Raw genomic sequence first — 27,738 nt, 5'->3', positions numbered from 1 at the left:
CATTTAACCTTCCTATTCTCAGGGTTGGGTGTTTTCATATGAAGGAATATTAGTAGTTGGCTTATGAGGTTGTTGGCAGTATTGAAGGAGTTCATCTGTGCTTAGAACAGTGCCTGGCACATAGCAGATAATCAGTAAATGGAAACCAGTTTGCTTTGTGTATTTAACTTATACCTATTCATTGTCTATATTGCTGTTTAACTTGTCTTATATTTATTCATCTTCCCACCTCAGTTGCTAGTTCCTTGAAGACTTATCTCCATTTTTTTTAGAATTTCTCACCATGCCCTGGAGTTGTTTTTGTTGTTGTTGTTCAGTTGCTAAGTCATGTCCAACTCTTTGCGACCCCATGGACTGCAACACACCAGGCTTTCCTGTCCTTCACTATCTCCTGGAGTTCGCTCAAACTCAAGTCTGTTGAGTCAATGATGCCATCCAACCATCTCATCCTCTGTCACCCCCTTCTTCTCGTGCCCTCAATCTTTCCCAGCATGAAAGTCTTTCCAAAGAGTCAGCTCTTCGCATCAAGTAGCCAGAGTATTGGAGCTTCAGTTTTAGCATCAGTCCTTCCAATGAATATTCAGGGTTGATTTCCTTTAGGATTGATTGGTTTGATCTCCTCGCAGTCTAAGGAACTCTCAAGAGTTTTATCCAGCACCACAGTTCAAAAGATGGGGAATACATGTATACCCGTGGCAGATTCATGTCAATGTATGGCAAAACCAATACAATATTGTAAAGTAATTAGCCTCCAAAAAATTAATTAATTAATTTTTTAAAAAGAGATTAAAAAAAGAAAAAAAAAGCATCAATTCTTCAGTGCTCAGCCTTCTTAATGGTCCAACTGTCACATCCGTACATGGCTACTGGAAAAACTATAGTTTTGACTAGAGGTACCTTTGTTGGCAAAGTGATATCTCTGCTTTTTAATAAGCTGTCTAGGTTGATCATAGCTTTCTTTCCAAGGAGCAAGCATCTTTTAATTTCATGGCTGCAGTCACCATCCACAGTGATTTTAGAGCCCAAGAAAATACAGTCTGTCACTGTTTCCATTGTTTCCCCATCTATTTGCCATGAAGTGATGGGACCAGATGCCATGATCTTAGTTTTCTGAATGTTGAATTTTAGGCCAGCTTTTTCAGTGTCTTCTTTCACCCTCATCAAGAAGCTCTGTAGTTCCTCTTCACTTTCTACCATTAGAGTGGTATCATCGGTGTATCTGGGGTTGTTGATATTTCTCCCAGCAATCTTGATTATATAAAACAATTCTCCAGATTACCAGCAACCAGCAGAAGCTGCTGCTGCTGCTAAGTCACTTCAGTCGTGTCTGACTCTGTGCGGCCCCATAGACAGTAGCCCACCAGGCTCCCCCGTCCCTGAGATTCTCCAGGCAAGAACATTGGAGTGGGTTGTCATTTCCCTCTCCAATGCATGAAAGTGAAAAGTGAAAGTGAAGTCACTCAGTCATGCCCGACCCTCAGCGACCCCACGGACTGCAGCCTTCCAGGTTCCTCCGTCCATGGGATTTTCCAGGCAGGAGTACTGGAGTGGGGTGCCATTGCCTTCTCCCAGCAGAAGCTAGAGGGGGCAAAGAAGGTTCCTTTCTGCCTTTGAGCCTTCTGGGGGTGGGGTAGGGTGGAGGGCACAGTCCTGCCAATGTCCTGATTGCAGACTTGTAGCCTTCAGAACCATGCAGGAAGAAATTTCTGTTTTAAGCATCCAGTTTGTGGTACTTTGTTTCAGCAGCCCCAGACACCCATCCATTATTTTGTCTTCCCCCCCCTTGCTGCTTGAATTAGAGTGTTGACAACCCTGGGATTTCATTTCATCTCAAATGGTAGCATTGCTTCCATTTTCATCCATTATCCATCTTCTCCACATATTTTGAAACTCTGATCTACCAGAGAGATGCAAAATTTCATCAAATAGGTAAATACTGTACAGCACAAGAAGTGAAATGTTAGGAATTTATGCAGTATACAGAGAAATGAAGCATGTGTGTGTTGTGGGTGCACGTGTGTACACGGTTAGACCCGTCCTCTGTCATGAAGTGGATACCTAAAGACCCGGTGCCAACACAGCTCTTGCTTCTCCTCCCAGTGAACATGCTTGAAAGGAATTGGGCCGAATGGCAGGATGTCATCTCCAACCTTCTCTCCTCTCTTTGTTTTTCTAGAAATTGCACATCTGCTCTTCAGTTTCTTTCTGATCCTTCCCCTCTAGTGCTAATTCCCATTGGATTCATTGTCAATGATGTCCTGTCTGGGAAGGTCCGTGGGAAATTCAGTGTTCTGAACTGGCACCTTCATCACTGATATAGCTGTGGCTCTTCATATGGGTTTTACCTTCAACAATTACCATTTTAACTTTTGCGTAAGAAGGTCATTTTCAATTATAAATTGAAAATATACTTTTGGGGAATAGTTTCTCCCAGGGGGAAATAGTTCAACCAAATACAGTTCTGTCATGGAGCAGATGGATCAGCTGGGTTCCTGCATGAGTTTGGGAATTGGCAGGTGGATGGGGAACTTGATCTTGTTCCTATTTTAAAACTTTGTTTACTGCCAGGTATTTGGTGGTTACAAAATCCATTGGTGAATTTAATGACCTGTTTAAATGTATGTGTGTTTTACTAGGTTGCCTTTTCATGTTAAAAAAAAAAAAAGTTAACCTGATGGTAACTGGCTTTCCTAATAGTTGCTTCAGCATACCAATTTCAAGTTATGAAGTGTTTCCAAAGTTACTCTGTTCCATGGCCACCGCACATGCCACTGGAGCCAGTCAGCTGTCTTGAAGATGTGCCATTTGTCATTAGGGGACCAAGAAGTAGGCTGAATGGATCAGCTCAGATCTATCACTAACCACTGGAAACATGATTCAAAATGCATTCTTCACTGATTCTGAATTATGTATTTTTTTAGCCGAAAGGTCTTTGAAACATTTAAAGAAGTGGAAGTAAGTGTATTGTGATCTTTAAAATGAATAGTAAATATCAAAATGACACAAAGGGTGAGTTTCTAAATGAAATATGATTTAACAGTTTGTAATTTCCAAAGGAGAGTCATGAAAACAATGTCCCTTGAGTCCTGAAACAAATCGAGAGGCTCTAACACATGTATTGCAGGTGTCTATTTGGACAATAAGCCACTTACAATTGATGGGGTACTCTTTGGAATAACTATAGTTGGACCTACTCTGATACCTCTAGTGTATTTCTATATCTTTGAATCAGAATAGAAGTTAAACAGGCAAGATCTCCACATAGGGATCCCTGGGCTAGGAGTCAAGCATTTTCTTTTTTTAATGGAAGTAGGCATGCTTGGAGAGTAACCTGATTTAAAGCTGTCCAGAGCTTTGTCAAGATTAGATGGATTATCTTAGAAAGCAAATGTGTGTACAGAATGGTTAGGCAGTGTTAGATAGTGTATGTTTTATGGAAAATCCAGCCTAGTGTGTTAGCACCACTTTGAGAAATGGCTTCAAAGCATCTCTTTCTACGAGGAAGGGACTTGGTGTTTGAGTGCCTCTGCTTTGCCATCTACTGTTCCAGCATTTTACACATTCCTTATCACGACTCCATGAAGGTAGGTAGTATCATGCCCCAAATACAGAGAACTGCAGTCTGTCCAAGACTGAATGACTGTTATTAATCGAGTGACAAAATTGGGATTTGAAAGCCAAACTGGTCTGAACATAGAATCCCTTCCTCTTTTCAACTGTGTCACACAAATTTTGCAGCTGGTCATAGTATGTTTTTGCAAGGTATAAGCTGTGAATGGTGGGCTTAATGGCTTATATCTTAGTTTAAAAGGGCATGATTATTATTTACTTTGGCTGAAGAAAGTTTATTTGGAAATACTTTAATAGTTGAAGACAGAGTGGCAGCCCATTTTTGTAAATAAACCCATGCTGGAAATACAGTCACACCCCTGTATTTCCGTATTGCCTGTGGCTGCCATAAAGCCTAAAATAGTTTCTGGCCCTTCACAGAAAAAAATTTGCAACCCTTGTTCCAAGAAAAATGTATAAAGGGATTCCCCTAGCAGTCCAGTGGTTAAGACTTCACCTCCCAGTGCAGGGACTGTGGGTTCAATCCCTGGTCGGGGAGCTAAGATCCCACATGCCTCATGGCCAAAAAAGCATAACATGAAAACAACAGAAACGATATTATAAAAAAATTCAATAAAGACTTTAAAAATGGTCCACATCGAAAGAAATCTGTAAAAAAATGTATAAGATGAAATAAACTCCTACTTTTGCAGATCATCGTTTGTCTTCATGTGGGATAAACAAGTATTGAATTGATTGTACCTGGTCTCTAAATGGCTGGGGTGTGAACAATTGTCTTTTGTTCAGGGTGGTTTGTTTGAAGGCATCTCAACACATCTTTTTCATTTCTTGCTCCGAGGTGGCCTATAGTCAGAGCAATTTTAATGCAAAAGTCAGCATAAACTTAGTCATGTAAAGCCTGTCCTGCATTCAGGTGCAGAACAGGTCTGCTAGTGGTTCTCACTGGGGGCAAAACTCCCCCTAGAGGCCAAAGTGGAAACGAGGGGGCAGTGTTTTTGTTTCTAGTGTAATTTGTATTGAAAAGTAAGTTATTATCACTGTCATTTTATTTCCCCTTTATCCTGGAGGTCAGACATTATATTGATGATTTTTTAAATTGTGGCTTTTTAAAAAAAATTATGGCTGGGTTGATAATATCCATAACTTTCATTACAGGCTAGCCAGAGGGGCTATACAGAAATTGGAGCATTGGGTCTGGGAGTATTGAGCAGCTCTGTCCTAAGTATTTGGTGTTTCCTTTTTTTCAAAATGGACTTCCAAGTAAAGAAAGGAGGGTTCGGGATGGGGAACACATGTGTACCTGTGGCGGATTCATTTTGATATTTGGCAAATCTAATACAGTTATGTAAAGTTTAAAAATAAAATAAAATTAAAAAAAAAAAAAAAAGAAAGCTCCCTTGGAAAAACCTGGAATTCTGGGCTCAGTAGCTGCTCACACATGACTTCTTGCTCGCTGGCAGCCTTTTGAAGTTGGTTTGCAGACTAGGTAGGTTTCCAAAGCTTTCAAGGGAGCCTCCAGAGAGAGATCACCCTTTAACTTTATTTAAACGGCAATACAGAGTAAGAAAGCACAGCGAATAAAATCCAAAGATGCTGGCCTGTGTGCCTTTCCTCACGGTTTGTACATGGCAAGTTCAGGAAAACCCCTAATCAAGGGCCATTGACGGCAAATTGGTGACCATGGCAACTGAGCTCCCCTTGGAGTTTAGATTTTGCTTACAGAAACCCAATAAGGTGAAGGTCAAATTTATTTTCCAATTCTACTGCTTTGAGATGTTTCCAGTAAGGGTAAAACTGGCCCTCATTTATTTGAGAGTGTTTATAGTTACATCTGCCGCAGGTGTTTTGTGAAATCCTATTTTTCATATGCAACAGAGAGGGGAGCAGTTTCTTAGTCTGGAAGAAGGACATGGGGTAAGAGGTCTTTGTATCTTAATTTGAAATACTGGGTTGGTGCAAAAGTGCATCCAGGTTTTTTGATACCAGCTTATGGAAAACCCCGAACGAACTTTTTGGCCAACCCGATATCTCTTCCAGCACAAAGTCTGTAATGCAGAATGTTAGTTCTTTTTGGTGCAAGTTTTTTATGGTGCTTCAGAGTGTGAGAAGTCAGTGCTGCTCTTCTGATGTGCAGAGCCATGGAGCCTCGAGCATCTTGGTTAACTGAGGGTTGGCTCTACCCCTTTTTTAAGCTTGCATACGTTTCTGACTTAAAGGAAATATTACGCATACAACAGTCATTCATTCATGTAACGGATACCTACTGAGTACCTACTGGCTGCCAGGCACTGTACAAGGTACTGTAACAGCTTTGTTGTTTAGTCGCTCAGTTGTGTCTGACTCTTTGTGACCCTATGGACTGTGGCCCGCCAGGCTCCTTCATCCATGGGATTCTCCAGGCATGAATACTGGAATGGGTTGCCATTTCCTTCTCCAGGGGATCTTCCAGACCCAGGGATCGAACCCACATCTCATGCATCTCCTGCATTGCAGGCGGATTCTTTACCTCTGAGCCACCTGGGTTGGAACTGCAGCATTAAATAAAACAGACCATAATCCTTCTCTTCTGGGGGCTTGTGTTCTGGTATGCAAGAGGTGGAGAGTAATAACAGATTATCTGAAAGGGGGTAAGTGGTAGGTAAAGGAGATGGGGGGGAGGGGTGGAAAGGGCAGAGAGACAGAGGGACAGGGGGAAGAGAAGTGAAGGGACACAGAGGGAGGGACAGAGGGAGATACCATGAGACCATTGAGGTTAGTTGTCTTAAATTTATTTGGCAAAACTAATACAATTATGTTAAGTTTAAAAATAAAATAAAATTAAAAAAAATTTAAAGAGACACAACTGAGGCTATGTTGTGACTTTCAAGCTTCCCTGATAGGTCAGTTGGTAAAGAATCTGCCTGCAATGCAGAAGACTCTGGTTTGATTCCTGGGTCGGGAAGATCCGCTGGAGAAGGGATAGGCTACCCATTCCAGTATCCTGGCTTAGAGAATTCCATGGACTGCTGTCCATGGGGTCGCAAAGAGTTAGACACGACTGAGTGACTTTTTCACTTTGTGACTTTCAAAGTTTTTTAAATGATGCCACCTTTATGTAGCTTTATTTGAAGGGGTTGGGGTGGGTCCCAAAGATTGCTTGCCTAGATGAGTTTCCTTTACTGTTTTTTAGTCTAAAACTCCTTCTCTCTGAGATTGGGACCAGTCTCATTAACCTGCTTTCTTTATTTTATTTTTTTTTTTTTGTATTCTTTTCTTTTTTTTTTTAAATTTTATTTTATTTTTAAACTTTACATAATTGTATTAGTTTTGCCAAATATCTTCTTTAGAAATAGAAATCACTTGGACGCACTTGTCTGTGGGTGGAAAGGATACTGCCATGTTAGGAAGCCTGTCTGGAGCTGGTCCTGCCTCAGACTCACGCCAGAGCCTTGTTGCACCCCTTCTAGGCTTTCCTGTCATCTTCTCTGTAATGGGAGAGATGCTTAGTTGTTCAGTTGTGTTCGACTCTTTATGACCTCATGGACTCTAGCCCGCTAGGCTCCTCTATCCATGGGGATTCTCCAGGCAAGACTATGGGAGTGGGTTGCCATGACCTCCTCCAAGAGATCTTCCCAACCCACAGATCAAACCCAGTCTCCTGCATTGCAGGTAGATTCTTTACCATCTGAGCCACCAGGGAAGCCCAATGGGAGAGGACTGGGCTTAAATCATCAGAAGTTTTTTTCAGGATCAAAAAGGATAGAAGTCTACCTTTGATTAGATTCCTGAAATTAGCATATATATAGGGAATTAAGTGTCAATTTTCACTTTAAAGCCAGGGTAGCCCAGATTCAATGTTTTTTAAAATAAAAAGGATTAAAGCTGATCTTTAGGGGTTTGGGGCAAAATACACTATAACCAAAAGGGTACCTGACCTTTGTAAACTTTTCTGTATCTTTTATTTATTATTGAACTCCATTTAGAGCAACAGATATTTTATAGATGAAGATATGGATGCTTGATAAGTTAGAGCCAGCACAGGGCCTGTGCTTATCTGTCTAGCACATTTTCCACAGCACTGCTCTGCTTCCCAGGCTCCTAATGACACAGTATTTTCATGTACTTTTTCAAGAGAAGCTTTATAGACTTCCCTGGTGGCTTAGATGGTAAAGCATCCGCCTGTAATACGGGAGATCCAGGTTCAATCCCTGGGTTGGGAAGATCTCCTGGAGAAGGAACCCACTCCAGTATTCCTGCCTGGAGAATCCCAGGGACGGAGGAGCCTGGTAGGCTACAGTCCATGGGGTCGCAAAGAGTCGGACACGACTGAGCGACTTCACTTCACTTCACTTTCACTTCACCACCAGCCATGGCACTATACTTGTAGTAGTGAGCTTTCTTCCTAGTATTTCTGGGGTCAAGACTAATGTGTAGAAGAATTGCTTATGGCATCAGTATTCAGTTGTTATCCTCTCATTATTTAAAAGAATTCTAATAATTTGTTAACAAATATACCAGGCACTGTTCTAAGCCCTTCAATATATTGCTTCATTTTGCCCAACTGTGCTGTAGTAAGATAGAGGTAATAGCAACCAAAGCCCAGAAAAGTGAAATAATCTGCTCAAGGTCAAATATATGAATTGCAGAGTTGGGATTTGAACGGAGTCAGCTCAATAGTCATGCTGTCCAGCATCATGTTGCTCCAGGTTGTGTACATTTCAGGGGTCCATTGGAACCCTTCAACAAAGAGAGGTTCATCTCATCATGGAACTAACCCATGTTACCCAGACCCTTGGATTTCTCAGTTCTGCACTCAGTTCAGCTTTTAATAGTAGCAGTTTCTAGGACAATGCTACATATGAAGACTTTAGACATAAAGGCAGCAATTATTTGATTCTGTTTATATGAAATGTCCAGAATGGGCAAACCTGTAGAGATAGAAAGCAAATTTGTGATCGAGGCCGGGGGAATGGGGAGTGACAGTGACTATTAATGGGTATGGGGTTTTGGGTGGTGGTGGTGAAAATGTTCTAAAACTGATTGTGGTGGTGGTTGTGCAATCCCATTAAGTTGTTCACTTGAAACGGGTGTGTTGTATGGTATGTGAGTTATAGCTCAATTAGGTGGTTAAAAATAAGAAAAAAAGGAAGACTTTTCTCTCTTATATTTAGTTCATTTTAAATTGAGTTTTTTTTTTTTTTTTAATGAGGATTGAAGAGAACAGGAAGATTTATCTTTCTTTTATGGTTTAGAAACAGACTGGTGAAGACTGAGTCAATTATATAGCCCAGTGTTTGAAATGTCTTACATTTACTTGACATGTTAATAATTTAACATGTGTTTGAAAACGTTGACTTATAAAAATGTTAGAGCATATGATTACTAAACATAATTTTATATCTTAATTAAAAAATCCCCAAAATATGTAATATTGTTTAGTTGATAGAATAATTTCAGGGCAGAAACATCTGACTTTATCTATCCAGTCCATCTCATCGACTCTGCTGTCTCAGAGAATAATGGGTTATTTTGATTGGATTTGAATTTATGGTTACAGTGGTTTTTCAAGGCTATTTTGTCTGAATTTAATTCATTCTAGAGTTATTCATTAATCTTTTTTAAAAAGTTATTTCTAATTTTACATTGTGCTACCTCTTAATAGTATCAGGTTTTTTAAGTTTAGTATTCCTTTGTATAAAGACATATTTTGTTTTCCCCTAACTGTTCATGTTTCAGCCTCAGCAGTTTCCTAGTTCCAGTGTTCTGGGATTTGGTGAACCAATATACAAGGTCACAGTGTAGTGATGTTTCACAGTAGTATGTATTTTGCACATAATCAGTCATTCATTCACCAAATAGTTACGAATGTCATTGTGTGCCAGGAGATAGCCATGACCCAAAAGGACTCCCACCCTTGTCCTTGGAAAGCTGAGCTCTGGTGGCGGAAGCCCAAAGTCGCTAATCTTGAAAGATTGTTCTCACTTGGCTGTCTCACTGCATCTTTTGTCACCTTTCTCAGGCATTTCTTTAGGACACTGACCAGCAGCACACAGCTATCAAATTTCCAAGTTTTGTGCCAAGTGGTAGTAGTGTTCTCCATGCCAGATTTTGTTAGTTGGTCTTTTAATGAGCCCAGCAAAAAAAAAAGAAAGAAAGAAAGAAAAAAACTATAAATGTTCACAATTGTCTTGCTAAATTGAGTAAGGTTTAACCACCAGTAACTTCATATGTATCTCTCTCTCATTAACTTTGATAAATAAAATAGCCAAAGCATTGCTTAGTTTCCTGTTGTTGCTATCATCTTCAAAAGTAACCCCTGGGTTAACAAGCTAATTGTATGTGTTCTGCATATGATGGTTTCGTTTATGTCTAAAAGAAAGAAAGAAAGAAAGTGAAGTCACTCAGTCGTGTCTGACTCTTTGCGACCCCATGGACTGTAGCCCACCAGGCTCCTCTGTTCTTGGGATTTTCCAGGCAAGAATACAGGAGTGGGTTGCCATTTCCTTCTCCAGGGGATCTCCCCGACTCAGGGATCGAACCCAAGTCTCCAGCATTGTAGGTACACGCTTTACCATCTGAGCCACAAGGGAAGTCATTTATGTCTGAACTGGGATGAATATGCCTTATTTAAATGAAATATACACATTCCCTAGAAAATGCTGATTAAATCAAATCCTACTAACTTGATTTCCATCAAATCCATGCCACTTTAACTTGCCTTAATTGAGAGAAGACAGAATTATTAAAGGGGAAAGAAGTATAAGTTCAATGGTCTGTCCTTTTTATCTTTCTGCTTGGCTGTCTCTTAACTGTCTTTACAAATTAAGAAGTATGGATGTTTGAAGCCTGTTGCATAATTAATAAACATTAAGTTTTCTCTGATGACAGAAACGCGTGTGGTGTCTTCTGCTGAACTCCCCCTTCTCTGTTTCTTCACGGTTCCCTGCGCCTTCACTGGAGCTCTTTCCCATGAGCTGTGCTGTGGTTGGTCCTTCATGTGTCTCATTCCTATGAGGGAAACAGGGCCTGTCAAGTGTCCTCCTGTTTGTACTCAATTGCAGTATGTTTGAAATTGCATACAATTTTGTTAACTTCTTGAATTCATTGTCTTTCTTGGCAGAGTTTCCAGTATGGCCTCAGCACCAACTTCCAAATATAATTCACACTCCTTGGAGAATGAGTCTATTAAGAGGGTAAGTTGAGTTTTCAGATTTATTTATACCTCTTTCTCTGCATTTCTCTTTTCATATTTGAATATTAGCTGCTCATTCTGGGTTTCTTGAATTATTCATTTCATTATTCATTCACATAATGCAAATTCTTTGATACACATAGTTTTATTTGTTAACCCATCTCGTTCCATAAAAGACAGACTACCTTAGGTGTGTTCAGTGAGCTTTGTTTGTAAATCCTTTCATATAACTTCATTTTTGAGAACCTCTGACTTGTGAACCACTGCCAGACATTACATCTAAGATACTAGGCAATCTCTTGCCCCTGAAAGCTTTCTGAAGAAGAGTTCAGAAGACCAGGGCCCACCAAGCAGGATATTAACACCTTCCTCAATATTGAAGGAGGCATTCCTGGCTGAGAACAATCTGCCTTGCCCTCCTAGGTATAAAATGCTCAGCTTGTAAGCACTAAAGCATATTGAAAATTAGCTAGGAATTTTTATTTTGTACCTGAACAAAAAAGGATAAAACCACTAAAAATCCAAGAAAGCCCCCGTCTTTGACAGCTTATCCCTCACCTAAATACAAAAGCCGCACTTCCCCTGTTTCATACGACTTTACATGTGCATAGCCCCTGATAATTCTCAGAAGTGTGCTTGTGTAGTTTCTTTCACTTTGTATTCACAAAACTCCTTTGAGGCAAGGATTACTAGCTTCACACATGAAATGATTGCAGCGTGACTTTGGAAAACAACTAGAAAAAAAAAGGAATGAAAAATAGCGATTTATAAAACCCTTTTCCCAAACAGATGTTAGTGATGTGTCTGGCACATCCTGGAGTGGACACAGGCAGCACATCATTGGCACTTATCCACTGGGGCAGCTGAATAGATTGAAAGACTCCTTTCCCAGGCATCCAAGTCACATGGCAAATTAGCCTCGCAGAACTCACCTTGGCTAGTGGTTTATACTGCCTGGTTGGCAGAGTGGCTGCGGTTATTGAATGAGAATACCTCAAAAGGCAGAAGGCCTAGAGATGTAGTAGAGTCACATGAAGAATTTGTGTGTAGATGGTTTCCAAGGCCCTGGTTGGCTCAAAAGTTCAATGACAGACCTCCTCGTCCTCTTTATCTAGTTACTTACATGAGAAAAGAAGTTAGTAAAATAGAAAACCCAGTGTTATTTTCTGACATGTGAGAAGATGCTGTAATTACTGTTGCTCAGTTAAGGCTCCACTGAAATGAAGTTTTCATTCCTTCTCTCAACAAAATAAGACTAAAGAATATGGAAAAAAGCTGCCACAATATACGTGTATCTATAGAATATACTCAGTGAATTCTGTCTCTTAGTGGGAGATAGTAAAGGACAGGGAAGCCTGGTGTGCTGCAGTCCATGGGGTCGCAAAAAGTCAGACATAACTCAGTGACTAAACAACAACATCAAATACACTTAATACTCACTTTTTATCACTTTGCTGAACACTGTTAACTGTAAAGCACTTGGAAGGGGTGTTTAATTAATATCACTGAAAAGTGTGCTAATGTTAGTTACAGACTAAAAGTTAACACAGCTAATGAATGTTGAATGCTAAGTTGTATTTTTTAGTTGTTTTGATTTTCTGTGCCAATTTTCTATAATGGTCACTATGTCTCTAATTTTTTTATTTGCAAACAATATTTCTGGTTAGTTGCTTAACATCCTGTGCAAATGTCATGTCCTTACTTCTGATGACACTGTTTTGTTTCCAGACTTCTAGGGATGGAGTTAATCGGGATGTGGGAGAAACTCTTCCTCGACTGCCAGGAGAGATTCGCATTACTGGTAAGGCCTGTGAGGTTAGGATTTTCATAGATTGATGAGAGTTCTAGGAGGGCCAGGTGGCTTCAATCCCTCTGACTCTTTCGAAGTCACTTTTAGACAAATAGGCTAGCTTTGTTTAAAAGTGTTAATGTAGTGAGAACTCTCTGCATTTGTTTCTTGATCAAAGAGTCTCTCAAGCTTCATGCTCTCCATGACAGTGATATTTTTTTTCTCTGTACCAAGTCAGAATTATTTTGGAAAAAAAATGTGGATTATATCTTTCAAGTCTCTCACTGGAGCTATAAGCTCTTATGGTTTAAGGTTATAAGAACAAACTGGTAATAAGATTTTACAGCCTATCATATATGCTTTAAAACGATCAACTTCGAGGCTTAAAGTCCAAGTACTTTCTTCTTTGAAATATAAGGAGACATACTGGTTTAAAATATCTTTTATTTGCCTGATAGCTAAAATTAGAAATATTGATGTAACATTCTGATTTTTGTCTTACTTTATTCATTGTAAATTCGTATTAAGAGAAAGGTATCTACTTTGGAAAGACTAGATCATTCTGGCTTAATCCAGAAGCACCTGACAGCTTCTAAGCAAAGTGCTAAGATTGTGAGCATTAACATTTTTTTTATTAGAGTTGACATCCCCATTTCAGATTCCCATTTGGTGATGATACAGTTACCACTGCTTCAGAGAACCTTTTGGTTTATTTACTAAGATCTGGGTTGTTTAGCTTAAATGACTGAGACCATGGTGCTAATCAGATTAAGGTCATAGATATGATACCTGTATGAATGAGTTAGCCATGCACAACGAGAAACTACTCCATGTCCACAGGCTTGCACACATGATCCTAGTCTTGAAAAGGAAATGGGTGGCATGTTTCCATCCTAATTTGTGGATAAGAACAAGGAGAATATCTTACTTTTGATCATCTTCACATGTGAAGTTTTAGTTCTGTATCAGTGTTAAAACCTTCACAGAGGTAGTAACTAATTGAATTAGCATGAAGTAGACTTACTGGATATTTTTCATTTAGCACCGGAGGAGAAAGGGGTTTCAAAAATTATAGTAAATAAACAAACAAATGCCGTTAACACATTCAAGGACATCCTTGAAAAATAAGACAAAGATACATTTTATTATAATAACTCTCCTGATTTAGTTTCTCCTTATGTTTGATTCTACCAAAGATATACTAATTTCTTGGCCATCTGTTTCATATCACTTAAATGTGTGACATGAATCTAGCTCCACTCTTCTCTGGACTATTAAAAGAGAAAGAATAGACTATAGAAACATTTCTGCTGCTCACAGTCATTTATTAAAAACATCGCAGTGTTTTGTGTGATTGGAGGTTGGCAAACCTCAAACCCAATCCGGGGGAGAGTCCGTGAGACTGTCCTGTGTGAATTGCCACCCTCTGGTTGAAGCCTGCAGTTCAGTAGTTACCTTGACAACCACCGGAAGGTAGCAGCACCAGTGCCCTTATTCACTTCTGCTCTCTAGCTGTTAGGGTCTTGTCCCTAGGTAGTGGCAGCATGGTGGGTAAGCTCAGGTGATATGTGCCCCACCTCGTTCTCCCTCAGCTCCACTCTACCTGGCATGGTAATGTAGAAACATTGCCAGTGCTTGCTTTAGACCTTTTCAGTGATTTTTTAAATTGTAGTTATTCTTAGCCAAATAGTTTATATTAAAGTAGTGCCATTTGTTGTGTATCTTGGTATATATTTCCATTATTTTAGGGTACTTTTTTTATCTTAATAGACAAAGAAGTTATTTACATATGTCCTTTCAATGGCCCCATTAAGGGAAGAGTTTACATCACAAATTATCGTCTTTATTTAAGAAGTTTGGAAACGGTAAGTAAAATCTAAGACCATAAAGATGACCCTAACTGTTAAAGATAATGCTAAACTGTTTCTCTTCTACCTTGCAAGATTGACTGTGGATCAGATTAACATGGGGGATATATTTGCTTCTCAACTCTTACTTTTTGGCTTATGCAAAGCTCATGTAACACTAACACCTGTAAATGTAGGAATAGAGTGAATTAAAATAAGTCTTGTCCTTCATAATATAGGGAGGGGGATTTGGTAACTGTACCTGTTTGCTCGTTTGGCGAGATTCCTTAGGCGGAGAACAGTGGTTCTTTACCAGAAGCACCGTTGAGAACCACTTGGGGGCACTTAGCAGCCATTACAGATGCTGTGAGATACTGCATCCAAATGTCCAGGTCTGTGGTCCAGGCACAGTGATCTTTTTTTTTTAAAACATCACAGACAAGGATGCTGATGTGAGTCCCTTGTGTAGGCCCACTGCTCTAGAATTTTCCAAGTGTTCAATTACAGAACACCAGATAGTGGTTTGGAATTAGGATGTCTGTGGTGTGGCTGAATGCCACTCTACCTGTTATTGCATGGCATTTCAAGGAATGTTCCACTGATGGAACAATGAGTTGCACATGAGATGCTCCAGAAAGGAAAGAGTGAATGAACAGCTGCTATGGCTGTTCTAGAAGGGCCTATGGTAGATGTGGTGGGTTCCCGTTACCCAGGCCAGCCCAAAGGGGCAGTTGTATTTTGATGAGGTGGACCAAGCGGGGGTGAATAGGTCTGGGGCACATGAAAGAGGAGCCGAACATCCACTTATAAACAGGAGATGTTGAGACTATTGGGGGGAATCTAGCTTTTGTTTTACTGCTTTTACCCCATAACTTCTTTTGAACAGTTCTAATCTGGATTAGTTTGCATCTTTTGATTTTTAAAAACATTATTTTCATTTTTGTGTCCAAATTCTGAAAAGTGCTGTTTATTGCTCTTATTGCCTTCGCTATGGGAGCCCACTTCTGTCGTGTTTCTAGGTCCACATGGTCCTGAGATTTGGTCTTTTATTTTTGTGAATCTATTAAGGCCTCTAAGTGGAGCTGAGCACATGTTCTAGTTTTCCAGAATGTGAAAGATTCTGAAACTTAACAGAGCAGTGAGCCGAATGTGGGTAGCCGTTCCCGTCTCCAAGGGATCTTTCCAACCCAGGGATTGAACCCAGATCTCCCGCATTACAGGCGCATTCTTTACCCTCTGAGCCACCAGGGATGCTCTCAACCCTTGGCAGCAGTTGTATTATAGAATTAATCATTTGAACAGGTGATTAAGTACCCAGGAAAGAAAGAAACCCATTGGGAGTACTACTGACACATTGTCTTGATTGAATCAAAGCATATGCCTGACCCTGACAAAGAAACATGGTAGCAGTACACTTCGGTGGAGTTAGACTGTGTAACTGGCATCAAGCCTTTGACTCAGAAGGTGGTTAAAGGGAAGGGGAAGGGATTTGAAGTAGTTTTAATCTAAGATATTGAAGTGAAACTACTAATGTAAAATTTAGTGTAGGTAACATTTAGTTCATAAAAACCAGTAGTATCCGTGAAGGATGGAAGAGGTCTGTCTTTACAGGGGCTCAAGCTTATCTGAGCCAGTAATCAGGTGGGATGGATTAAAAAGTTAACAGACATATAGGCTGAACTAACTATAATACAGTACAATACAGTATAATACTGTATTATACTACACAATATAATATGGCCAGCCAAAGTGAGACTCATTCTGTACAGCTCCCAAGTGTCAAATTGGGACACACTGAGAGATTTTATGCTAATGTATGCGATAATCATCAAAAATGAAATTAGAGCAGGTTGTTGACCAGCCACACAGGCCCGGTTCCATTTCGTGCTGTCACTGTTGATGAACTGGGGAAATCATTTAAACTGCAGAGCTGTGACAGGATTGTGTCTGTTCTGTGATCTCAACTGTGGAAAACAAACAAAAACTGTATGTCAAAAAGAGAGCAGAAAGAAATACACCAAGAGTGTTAATACTTGGGATATTTGGACATGCTTGTTTCCCTCCTCCCACTTGGAGGGAGCAGGCATTGGATGAACTCTTAGCTGGCATTATTTATTTTGTCATTATATGGCACTCCAGAGGCCAGGGATTAGCATGCGGTGGGTGAAGAAAAGACCCACTTGACACCAACTGCTTATCTTTTTCTTCTTCCACCAAGTTTTATATAAACATTTTGACCAATTGGCCACAGCATTTAGTCCAAGTATAAAGGCAAGCAGCTAATGGCAGAAAACATAGTATAAAGCAAGCCATTTGGGTGATTATGCAGAGGCCTCAAAACATAGTCATCATAGTGTCTCTCAAAGTCCTAAATATGAACATTAATTGTGGATTCTGCTGCAAAATATGAATGTTTCGTGTGTATTTGACAAAGAGCCGTCATGTCCCTGGCCTTTGGAAGCGGACACCTGTGTGGTTCAGGTATGTAAACACTGCAGTGGGAGCATGGCTAGACTCGGGAGTCAGGTGTCTTGTTTCATCAGGTGATGTCCTGGGCTGGTGGATACAGTGGTCTTTGGCCTGCCACTCAGCCTTCTTCACCTGGGCCTCCTCTGGGGTCTCCCTACTCCACTCTGACCGGCTTACTGGAAATTCTTGTTGGATCTCTGTTGCCCACAAAATAAAATCCACTCTCTTTCATGGGACAGAAAAATCCTTCTGAGTTCTCTTGCCTCAACTCACAGTGCGTCTCCCTGTGCTGTTGTCTCTTCCCTGCCTGTGAGGCCCTTCTGGGCTGTTCTTGCTGTGCCTGGATGCCCTCTTGTCCCTCAGAACCTACTCAAAAATCATGTCCTCCCTAGAGCCTTCACCAGCTTCCATCATAGCCCTCACTCCCTCTCTGTGTGCCTGTTCCGTGTTAAGACTTACTACTGGGTACCTCCCCTGCCCACTCTGAACATCTAACATCCCTCCCCCTCCTCCTCTCCCCCTTTCATGTTTATTCATTTCTTCACTGTCTCCTACTTTATATATTTTACTTCTTGGCCTCATTCCGGTCCGTCTGAGGCCAGGGATGCCTTGTGTCTTTTCACTGCTGTGCTCTTGAGACCTAGGACAGAGCATGGCGTGTGGCAGTGAAGGATTTCAGCCGTATCTATGTGCCAGTGTCTCTGTGGCCATCAGTAATGGGGAGTCCTCCTGATCCTCCGTGTAGACAGGAGGTACTCAATAGCATTGTGCTCTAAGTGATGGGGAGGCAGCAGGCAGCGTGGCCGGCACTCAGTCATGGCATCCTGAACACCACCATTGCTTTTGAGTTGAGAAATCCCGTTGCCTCCTTTTGACCTTGAGGGTGCTCGAGGTTGGGCTTGGCTTCAATCTCGTGACTCCAGTAGGGCTGGTTAGGCCTGTAATACTCTTGTTGTCTGTGGACTCCTGGAGCAGCACCACTTCCAGTTTCCCTCTCAGGAGTACTTCAGCTCAGGTGCTCAGGTTCATGAACAAGACAGGTTAACCCTATGTTCATTCAGGCAGCTGTATCCTCATTCCAGAGACACTCAGCACCAGGGTGAATCTGCCATGGTGCTGGGTGCATAACACAGAGATGAGCAGGTGTGGTGTCAGGTGGCAGAGCCTGCAATGGGTGCATCATGCTGTTAGATTACAGGACAGAAGCAGAGTAACTGTGTGCTGAGTCATGGAATGCCTTCTAGAGGAGGTGATGTGGGAACCAAGCCTTGGTGAATGGAGACCATTACCTGAACAGGAGGGAGAGAGAGAGGACCCTCCACAGGGTGCGTGTACAGTGCTATGGAGGAGCCCGGTGTCTGGTGACAGTGGCTGAGGGCTGTGCTAGAGCGGGAGCATGGATGGGGAGGGGAGAGATGAAGCTGGAAGCATTGCCAGCCTTGAGCGGCTCGTAAATCACCAGTGTCTGTGTCACGTGGGGAACAACACAGCCCATGTGTGTTTCAGGAAGGGAAGTCAGGTCTCAGCGTGTGCGACAGATTAGGGGAGGGAAGACTGGAGGCAGAGAGACCATCCAGGAAGTTATCTTTGTTTTCTAGGCGAGCTTGTTCTAATCGAGTCTGGGTTGCAGTAGAAAGGAGGGAACCGCCGTGAGCAAGGCAGGAAGATCTGCGTAGCATTTCGAGCTGGGAGCCGAAGAGAAGAGTAGAATTAAGGATGATCCCTGTGGTCTTGGGCTTGAGTGGTCGGAGCTGCTCCCATCCATGGAAATAGACATTAGAGGAGAAGGAGGGGCTTGAAGCCTCGGTATGCAGACTGACAGCTGTGTGAGTGCAAGCTGTAAATAAGTGGCTCAGGAGCCTTGAAAACAGGAGTCTGAAGCTGCGGAAGTCCAAGCACACGGGTATCACAGTAGTAGCGGGTGCACATACAGGATTTCCTGGGGGGGCCATGAGACCAGCGGATATGCAGCTGTGGAGGGAGCCTGATGGCAGGGACCGAGTCTGTCGGGGGTGGGGCGGGCAAGAGCAGAAGCCACAGTCGGAACAGAGGACCAGCTCAGACAGGGGGTGGGCGCTTGGGAGGAGAGAGAAATATCTAGAAGGAAAGGAGTGGACCACAGAGTGAAATGTTGCAAGGTTTAGTGAGATAAAAAAGGAACAGGGGCTCCGGGGAGGTTTGGGGGAGGTTGCCGGCAGCCTCAGGGAGAACACAGGCCTTGGACACAGGAGCATCATTGGCCTCTCACTTGGTCCTCCTTCCACCAGCCCCCAGGCCTTGGCACCCTTCTCTCTATTCATTCTCCGAGAGGCTTCCTCCACTCCCTGGCTGCACTCAGTTCTCCCCAGATAACATTGTTTGTCAGCAAAGCTCCTCGCAGCCTGCTGAGCCCTGGACCACACACTCAGCCCATCTGATGGCAGCTGTCTGGCCCCTTCCCTTATGCCCTGGTCCTGGTTTTCTAGTGCTGACCTTTCTTCTGCCCCCAGCTTCTCATTTCTCACCACCTGATAGAGACCCCAGGTGCCTGGCTGGGCCAAAACTCTCCTGCTCATTCTACTTGCCAGTTCCTTCTTCGGGCGTTTTTGCCTCTCTCGATGATTCTTCTCTTCTGTGCACCCTCCAGTCACCTCCTCCCCCTCCTCCCTTCTTGTCTGCAGTCTTCATTGTTGCCTTCCCGCCCGCATCCTCTCCGTATCCCTGTTCTTAGCTCCTGCAGATATTCTCCTGCTTGGCAACTCTCAGTGGCTCCTTCCCCCCATCATTTCAGACTCCTTAGTGTTCATGGTCCTGTGCAACTCAGCCCTGACTCGCCTCTGCACCTTTCTCCTATGTGTCCCCCAGCATGCTGGCTCAGCTGTCTGACTCACTGTTCCCTAACCCAGCCCTTCGCCACCTCTGCCGTGGACTTTCCTCAGGCAGTTTTGTCCAATAGAACACATCCATGTTCATTCCCACCCAGTCCTGCCATGCACACCCCCACTTGAATAAATATTATCATTATTTTATCCTTAGTATTATTTTTTGGCTGCACTGCAAGACTTGTGGGATCTTAGCTCCCCAACCAGGGATCAAATCCATGCCTGCTGCAGTAGACACATGGAGTCCTAACCACTGGATCACCAGGGCAGTCCCTAAAAATTCTTTTGAAATAGTTAAGATAGAAAGTTTGTAAAGAGTAATGTAAACATCTGTGGATCTACCACACAGTTGAAGAAATTTAGTGACCCCTCCACATCAGGGTTAGTCACCATCTGAAAGTTGCCAGTTCTCACCCCCAGTCATTCCACACACCCTTCTTTACAAATAGGAAGGAGTTCTGGAGATGCACGGGAACATGAAGGAAGGGAGGCTTTGAAGCCTCCCATCAAAGCAGGTAACCCTTAGGACTGTTGGTGGCGTGAGCAGTGAGTTATGTGTACAGAGACCACTTTCTGACAGTGGGAAACAGTACGTTCTTCCTGGATTAAATTCAAGGAGACATTTGTCGTTAGGGTTTCCTCTAAAAGATAGGACCACAGTGATTTTATTGTTTAGGCAGAGTATTACCTACAGATTCATGAATACCACCCAAGACCCTCTTTAAGGACAGAACACATGTTAACTTTTACTGGGTAAAAGTACTTCTGGGAGAGACTACCAAGACGGAGTCTGTTGACTTTGCTTTTTGATGGTTTACCAGTATGCACACAGGACTTGGGGGGATCAAGGTGGATGGGGAGCGCTCATGTCCATCAGACTCAGCCTCTCAAATATCTGGTTCTGAAATGCGCATTGGCCAGGTGTGAGGTATTGTGCCACTGAGGAGCTGGGTATCTGGCAAGAGTGGCAGCAAGTAGGTTCCACAGTCTCTATAATTGGCTGCAGTTGGAGCTGTAAATGTTGGGCGCCACCCAGAAGGGAGGCAAAGTTTACCTACCATTGTGCACATTTCAAAGCCAGGCGTGTATTCCCTTGCAGAGAGAAGGCATAGCCACTTCATTACAAGCATGGACAAAAGGGTTCCTGTAGTATTTTTCTTTTCAAAAAAAAAAAAGTTGGAAACTTTTCAAGATTGTCCTTTTTTCATTCCTTCTGTCTAGTGGATTTGACACCTTTTTTTCATTTTAAAAAAGGTGAAATAATGCTAAGAAAACTGTAATAATAAAACATCCTAGTGTGTTTGTAAGTAGAAACGTCAATGAGAACGTAGGATCTGAACTATAGTTTTTCTTTTAAATTTCAGTCTTAAATCGTCTCTTTATTTTGCTGCTGCAAAAGGACTGAGGTTTTCAGGTTAAAACAGTCCCTGCTGATACTCCAAATCCTCCTGCCCCTTGTTGCCATTCATTCTCAATTTGTTAGTCCTCAAGCTGGAGAGGCTGTGTACTACTGCATCATCCTGTTGCAAGTCACTCAGTGGATTTAAGGAATGAACTCCACTATGAGTTTGCACTTTCATACCCTAGAAAGGGGCTTGTGGCTGCTTTGGCAGTTCTCTCCATCTCAGATCAATGTATCACATCCCCCACCACCTCAGTGATGGACCCCTCCGAGCTCCTTTGCTGACCTCATCTTGTGCTCTGTTGCAAAGTTAAAAGTTGTCTTTTCTAGCTCCCATAAATCTCCCTCATCACGTGTCATCAGCTTTCACCTGTTCTTTGCACCTCCTCCCCATCTCCAAGGAAGGAACAGGAGGTCTTGTTTTACAAAGTGAGCCTTCCTCCTAGTCTCTCTGGTGCCATGGTGCCTCACAGTTCGGTGTCTTACGCGCGTGGTTTTCAGTGGCTCCCCGACCCGCAGACCTGCTCAAGTCTCTGCTTTAAAACAGCTTGCCTTCCTGCTACCCCAATACTATGAGCCTCTTTCTGCCCCTTCCTTGCTAGGCTTTTTAAAGAATGAGTCCCTAGGTGCTGCTGCTGCTTCAAGATTAGGAACTCCTTCACTTCTTGGTCTTGCTCGTGCTTCGTGTTGAAGCTCCTCTTTTCTTGCTCAGATCTACAGACCCTGGTGAACTCTTTGCTCTTCACCTTCTCTGCAGTGAAAAGTCAGTAGTGTGTTGGTTCATTCCACCTTCTTTCTGCATGCGTCCTTGACTCTTCTCTCGCTTCTGCCTTTTGTGTTTATTGCAGTTCATTTCTTCTTCCTGGGCTTCTCTGGTGGCTCAGAGCTTAAAGAGTCTGCCTGCATTGCAGGAGACCTGGGTTCGATCCCTGGGTCGGGAAGATCCCCTGGAGAAGGAAATGGCAACCCACTCCAGTATCCTTTCCTGGAGAATCCCATGGACGGAGGAGCCTGGTGGGCTACAGTCCACGGGGTCACAAAGAGTCAGACACGACTGAGCGACTTTACTTTCTCCTTCCTACCCCCTAACTGTATTTCCCAAGTTCTGTCGTTATCGTCTTCTTTCTCACTTGTCAGTTACTTTCCAACTTGATAGTGCCAGACCCGATCTTTCATTCTTTATTCACTACTTGAGAGCCTGCTGTGTGACAGATTCGAGAAGGATTGAAGAAGTCAACCTGGAGATTGGATTAAGGCTAATGGAGAAGGGAATGTGAAGGGTGACCGGTAGGTTTCCAGCTTTTGTCACAGGGTGGATGGAGTGCCAGCCATTGACAGAGAAAGGTGTAGTTTGGAGAGAGAAACATCATATGCTTTAGTTCTGGGCATTTGGAGTTTGAGGGGCCCTTGGGATTTTCCACTTCTGCATTTCCGGCTGCCTCCTGGATATCTGTTACTTGATTATCAGTCAAACTCCCTGAGTTTAGATGCTTAAACCCAGTGTGCCTAAAATTGACAGTGTTAATATTTCTCTCAGCCCCACCACCATGCCCTTCACATCTCTTGGTGGGACCACCATTGTCCCAGACACATGGGACTGCTCTGTGATTCATTCCTCTGACTCATCTCTTCCTCTTGCTTTCCAGCTTGGTTGCTCTCTGCTCTCAGATCCTCATGGTAATCATGTCACTTGCACAGCATTAGCATGTGGCAGCATTGGCAGCATTAGCTTCCAAGATTGCAGGGCATGGGCATCCCCTCCATTGGCTTGTGCGGGGCACTCAGGGCTGCTGGGTGCATCTGCATGCAGCAACATTCTGTCATTGCAGGCTGCTTCCCAAGACACATTTCCTGGATCCCAGTCACCCTGATCCAAGCTCTGGGATACTCCACAGGGGATTCCCCTGCCACCCGATCTTAAACCTAGCCCACTTGTTTTTGTTTTTTTGTAAACAAAGTTCCCATGCTTTCCCACATGCGTAGCCATTGTCACCATGACCTGTTTTTGGAAGGCCAATCTTCACCTGCTTTTATTCCACCCTTTAAGGATTGTCTGTAACTTTGCCATCACAGCAGGACCTTGCTGTGACCCAATCAGGGAGAAGTCGTCCTGCCATCTTGGACCTCTCATCCCACTTCATCTGGATTTTTAAAATGACTCTTGGCACTTTGTTGCCGTTCAGTTGCTCAGTCATGTCCAACTCTTTGTGACCCCATGGACTTCAGCACGCCAGCCTCCCCTGTCCTTCACTATTTCTTGGAGTTTGTTCAAACTCATGTCCATTGAGTCAGTGATGCCATCCAACCATCTCATCCTCTGTCGTTCCCTTCTCCTGCCTTCATTCTTTCCCAGCATCAGGGTTTTTTTCCAACGAGTCAGTTCTTTGCATCAGGTGGCCAAAGTATTGGAGTTTCAGCTTCAGCATCAGTCCTTCCAGTGAATATTCAGGACTGATTTCCTTGAGGATTGACTGGTTTGATCTCCTTGTGGTCCAAGGGACTCTCAAGAGTCTTCTCCAACACCACAGCTCAAAAACATCAATTCTTCAGCGCTCAGCTTTCTTTATGGTCCAACTTTCACATCCATACATGACTGCTGGAAAAACCATAGCCTTGACTAGACGGACCTTTGTAGGCAAAGTAATGTCTCTGCTTTTTAATACGCTGTCTAGGTTTGTGGGCACTTACAACCTGGCATTTTGGCTGTTCGGGTGCATGTGTCTCATTTCCCAGACTGGGCCCTGAGCTTTGTGAGGATGACACGTACATCTTACTTCTCTCCATGGTCCCAAGCATCCAGTACAGTTTCTGTTAGTCAGTATGCACTTGAGAGAGAAGGCAAATAATTGCATCTTTTAGACTGTTTGTTATGTGTACTTCTCAATTGGTTTAGATACTTACAGGTACAGAGGCATAGAATTTAGCATTAGAATGGACCTTTGAGAATCATTAAATATTTAATGATATTCGGATAGTGGTGACTCAGGTTTCTAGAGACTTAAGCTGATTTTCCTACTCCTAGATCTTCCAGTTGGGCCTGCTGTGTTATCTGATCTTGAACCTGTCATTTGGGGAGACCATGGTAGGTAGCCTCATTAGACTGTGGGTGTCTTTGGTCAGGAGCTGGCTGGTTTTCCTCAGTGTCCAATTTTCTGCTTTGTGTTGGGTCAAGGTAATCAGAAGTGTAGAATTTTCTTGATACAGTGGCAAAGAACAGTACGGTCTCACTCACTTCTAATCCTTCTGTTTTTTAAATTTGCATTCTTGCTTCCATCTTGATATTAGAATATCAGACTTTTATGTAGTGTCTCTGTGTTTTTTTTAGGTGCAAGTTTGATATTTAGGAGTGCAGTTGAATAGACTGTATAAATTACATAACTCATAAATTTCAATATAATCTAAGTGTAGTAACAGTGCTTGATAGTTTAATAACTACATGATATTGAGAAGAAAAAACATCATTTGCAGTTACATATGTACATGGTTACTGAGAAGTGTCTTTTTTCTGTAAGCATTTAGAATTCAGTTATGGAGTGAGGGGTTTCACCCCATGGCACCAGCTAAAAAAATGCCTTCTTTCCAAGAGGAGAGCCCGTAGCAAAGCCCTGTAGCTGCTTGCTGGAGCATGGATTCACTGTTTTTGCAGAGTGCAGTTATGTCTTTCATATACTAGGATATTCTTTATAATAATAATAATTATAACTTCCTTTGTTATCTAGCTACCATGTGCCAGGCACCATGCCAGGTACTTTTAAGTCCATTATCTCTAATCACGCCTATTTTACAGGTAAATGTAGCTGAGAGATACAGTAACTTGCCAGAGTCATCCAGCTAATAAATGTTAAAACTCAGATTTGACACTTCTTTTTGTCCAACTTTCGAGTTTGTGCTCTTTTCTCTACACCATGCTAGCCATACCATCACACTTTTTAAAAAAAATTTTATTTATTTTAATTGGAGGCTAATTACTTTACAATATTGTATTGGTTTTGCCATGCATCAACATGAATCCGCCATGGGTGTACACGTGTTCCCCATCCTGAACCCCCCTCCCACCTCCCTCCCCATACCATCCCTCTGTGTCATCCCAGTGCACCAGCCTCGAGCATCCTGTATCATGCATTGAACCTGGACTGGCGATTCGTTTCACATATGATATTATACATGTTTCAATGCCATTCTCCCAAATCATCCCACCCTTGCCCTCTCCCACAGAGTCCAAAAGACTGTTCTATACATCTGTGTCTGTTTTGCTGTCTCGCATACAGGGTTATCGTTAGCATCTTTCTAAATTCCATATATATGCATTAGTATACTGTATTGGTGTTTTTCTTTCTGGCTTACTTCACTCTGTATAATAGGCTCCAGTTTCATCCACCTCATTAGAACTGATTCAAATGTATTCTTTTTAATGGCTGAGTAATACTCCATTGTGTATATATACCACAGCTTTCTTATTCGTTCATCTGCTGATGGACATCTAGGTTGCTTCCATGTCCTGGCTATTATAAACAGTGCTGCGATAGCCATACCATCACACTTTTTAAACTTTATTTTGAAATACGACCTCTCGAGAACTTGGAAGAAAAGTCCCTGAGAGGTCCTAGGTACCCATCACTCAGCTTCTCCACTAACTGTACTGCTTTATCCAACCCAGAACATCCAGGGGCATGATAACATTAACTAAGACTCTGACTGTGCTTGATTTCATCGGGTTTTGCACACACTCATTTTTGCCATGTTTTTGCATAGAGTGTGATGACATTTGATGCCATGTGTCAGTTCGTGTTCCCACCACCAACAGTCAAAATATGCAGCTCCTCTGTGGATGCAGAACTCTGTTTATAGCCACGCCCTACTTCCCCTCAGCCCTGGTGGCCACTTCTCTGTTCTCTAGCTCTACAACTTTGTTGTGTCAAGAAAGGTATGAATGGAACCATAGAGCACATGAGCTTTTGAGGGTGGTTTTATCCGGTCAGCATGATGCCCTCAAGATTCTTCTAGGTGGTTGCGTGTATCCGTAGTTCATTCATTTTTGTAGCTGAGCAGTAGTCCATGGCATGAACACACCACACTCTTAGACTTTTAAAATTTCTAGAATACCCACGAGTAGTATTTATATTTTTTGAAGAAATGATTACTTTCTTGTATTTTGTTTTAAAGACATTTAAGGTAAATAAAAAGCAAAAATTTGTATTTTATTTGTATTCCCTTTATTTGTATTCCACCGCAAAGGACATCTTTTTAAGAACAAAGACTCAATAGGCAGCTTTTAAAATTTTTGTTATCAAAGTCATCTAACACAGCATTAAAGAAAATATTGGATTACTGAAAATTTCTGTAGCCCTTTCTACCTTTGTCCATATGAATATATATTTTACATTTTTGGAGTCACAGTGTATTTTGTTTGCTGTTTTTTTTTTTAATACTTCAGCTTATTTTTCCAAGTACCATAATTATTTTAGTAGCTTGTGCTCTTCCGTCAAGTTGACTATAATGTTCTTTGTCCTGATGGCCACCTCTGGCTCCATCTTCACACAGGTAGCTTTTCCTCCTATTGCTCCATAGCTGTAAGATAATGTCAGAGGAGTGTCATTGTGGGCTCAAAGAGTTAGGACCATTTTTATGGTTCTTTTGATGTATGTTCTAAGACCTTGGCTTGAATCTCAACCTTTCCCTGTAGTTAGCCAAATTTTTTTAAAGCCTTGGTGATGACATCAGGCAGTGGGAATACTTCATCTGTGTCCATTGTCAGGACAATGCAGTCAAAGGCCCTGTTGTGGTTCCTGGCCCAGATGACATATTCTGAACATGGCAGCTGCTGTTCTCTTGGCGTGATGATCTTGATGTGGCTTTACTGACGTTATTCCATCTTTCATGCCAGCAGTCCTCTGGACCCCTTGTGTCCAGTATTGGGTAAGGAATGATGGAGAAGCATGGTATGCACTCAGGCCCTTCTTTGGGAAAAACACCTCTGCCTAAGATACACACTGTTTCCGGATGCCTGGCTTCTAGTGAGGGAATACAGACGTGGAAGTTCATGGTGATGAGACGAGAAGCGAGTGGTGTAATAACTTCCAAACTGAGTGCTGTGGAACCGAAGAGAAGGCAGTGGTCAACTCTGTGATCAGATGGGAAGCAGGGCATTGTTAGAGGTGATGCTGGCTGAGCCAGGTCTGAAGCCAGGGCAGAATGTTGGTAGTTGGGAAGCCAGATCATGTGAGGCAAAAACACTGTGCACAGAGCCCCTAGCCCTGACTGTAGACAAAATATTTGGAGAACTATGAAGGCATCTACTTACTTGCAGTGTAGAACATTGTGGGACAGCAGCCCGCAGAGACAGGCTGGGAGCCACATCCTGGGGCCCCCGAGTTGTGTACCTGTGAGTTTAGTCTTTATTCTGCAGGCAGTCCACAATGGCACATGTTCAGTGTAAGTTGTTCAACTTACACTAAGGAGTCGTGTCCACTCTTTGTGACCCCATGGACTGTAGCCCACCAGGCTTCTCTGTCCATGGAATGAATGCTCCAGGCAAGAATACTGGAGTGGGTTGCCATTCTGTTCTCCAGGGGATATTCCCAATCCAGGGACTAAACCCACATCTCCTCCACTGCAGGCAGATTCTTTAC

The 27,738-nt window shown here is 42.5% G+C and overlaps 1 protein-coding gene across 6 annotated transcripts in view; it reads left to right on the top strand.

Annotated features, from left to right (window-relative positions):
- The window catches only part of MTM1 (myotubularin 1), a 91,550-nt gene that overhangs the window by 12,891 nt on the left and 50,921 nt on the right, over positions 1-27,738 (top strand). For 4 of the 6 annotated variants that reach the window (XM_044937610.2, XM_006059687.4, XM_006059686.4 and 1 more), the window contains exons 2-4: positions 10,670-10,742; positions 12,470-12,542; positions 14,301-14,395. In XM_044937610.2, the coding sequence (XP_044793545.2) occupies positions 10,680-10,742; positions 12,470-12,542; positions 14,301-14,395 (231 nt within the window). In that variant the 5' untranslated portion in view covers positions 10,670-10,679. The remainder of the gene's footprint in view (positions 1-10,669; positions 10,743-12,469; positions 12,543-14,300; positions 14,396-27,738) is intronic. The other 2 variants (XM_025277394.3, XM_044937609.2) reach the window with 1 other exon arrangement.

The sequence above is a fragment of the Bubalus bubalis genome, chromosome X (genome assembly GCF_019923935.1).
Source record: "Bubalus bubalis isolate 160015118507 breed Murrah chromosome X, NDDB_SH_1, whole genome shotgun sequence".
NCBI classification, from domain to species: domain Eukaryota; kingdom Metazoa; phylum Chordata; class Mammalia; order Artiodactyla; family Bovidae; genus Bubalus; species Bubalus bubalis.
Note: the sequence above shows the minus strand (reverse complement) of the source record. Positions and strands in the feature narration are given on the sequence as shown.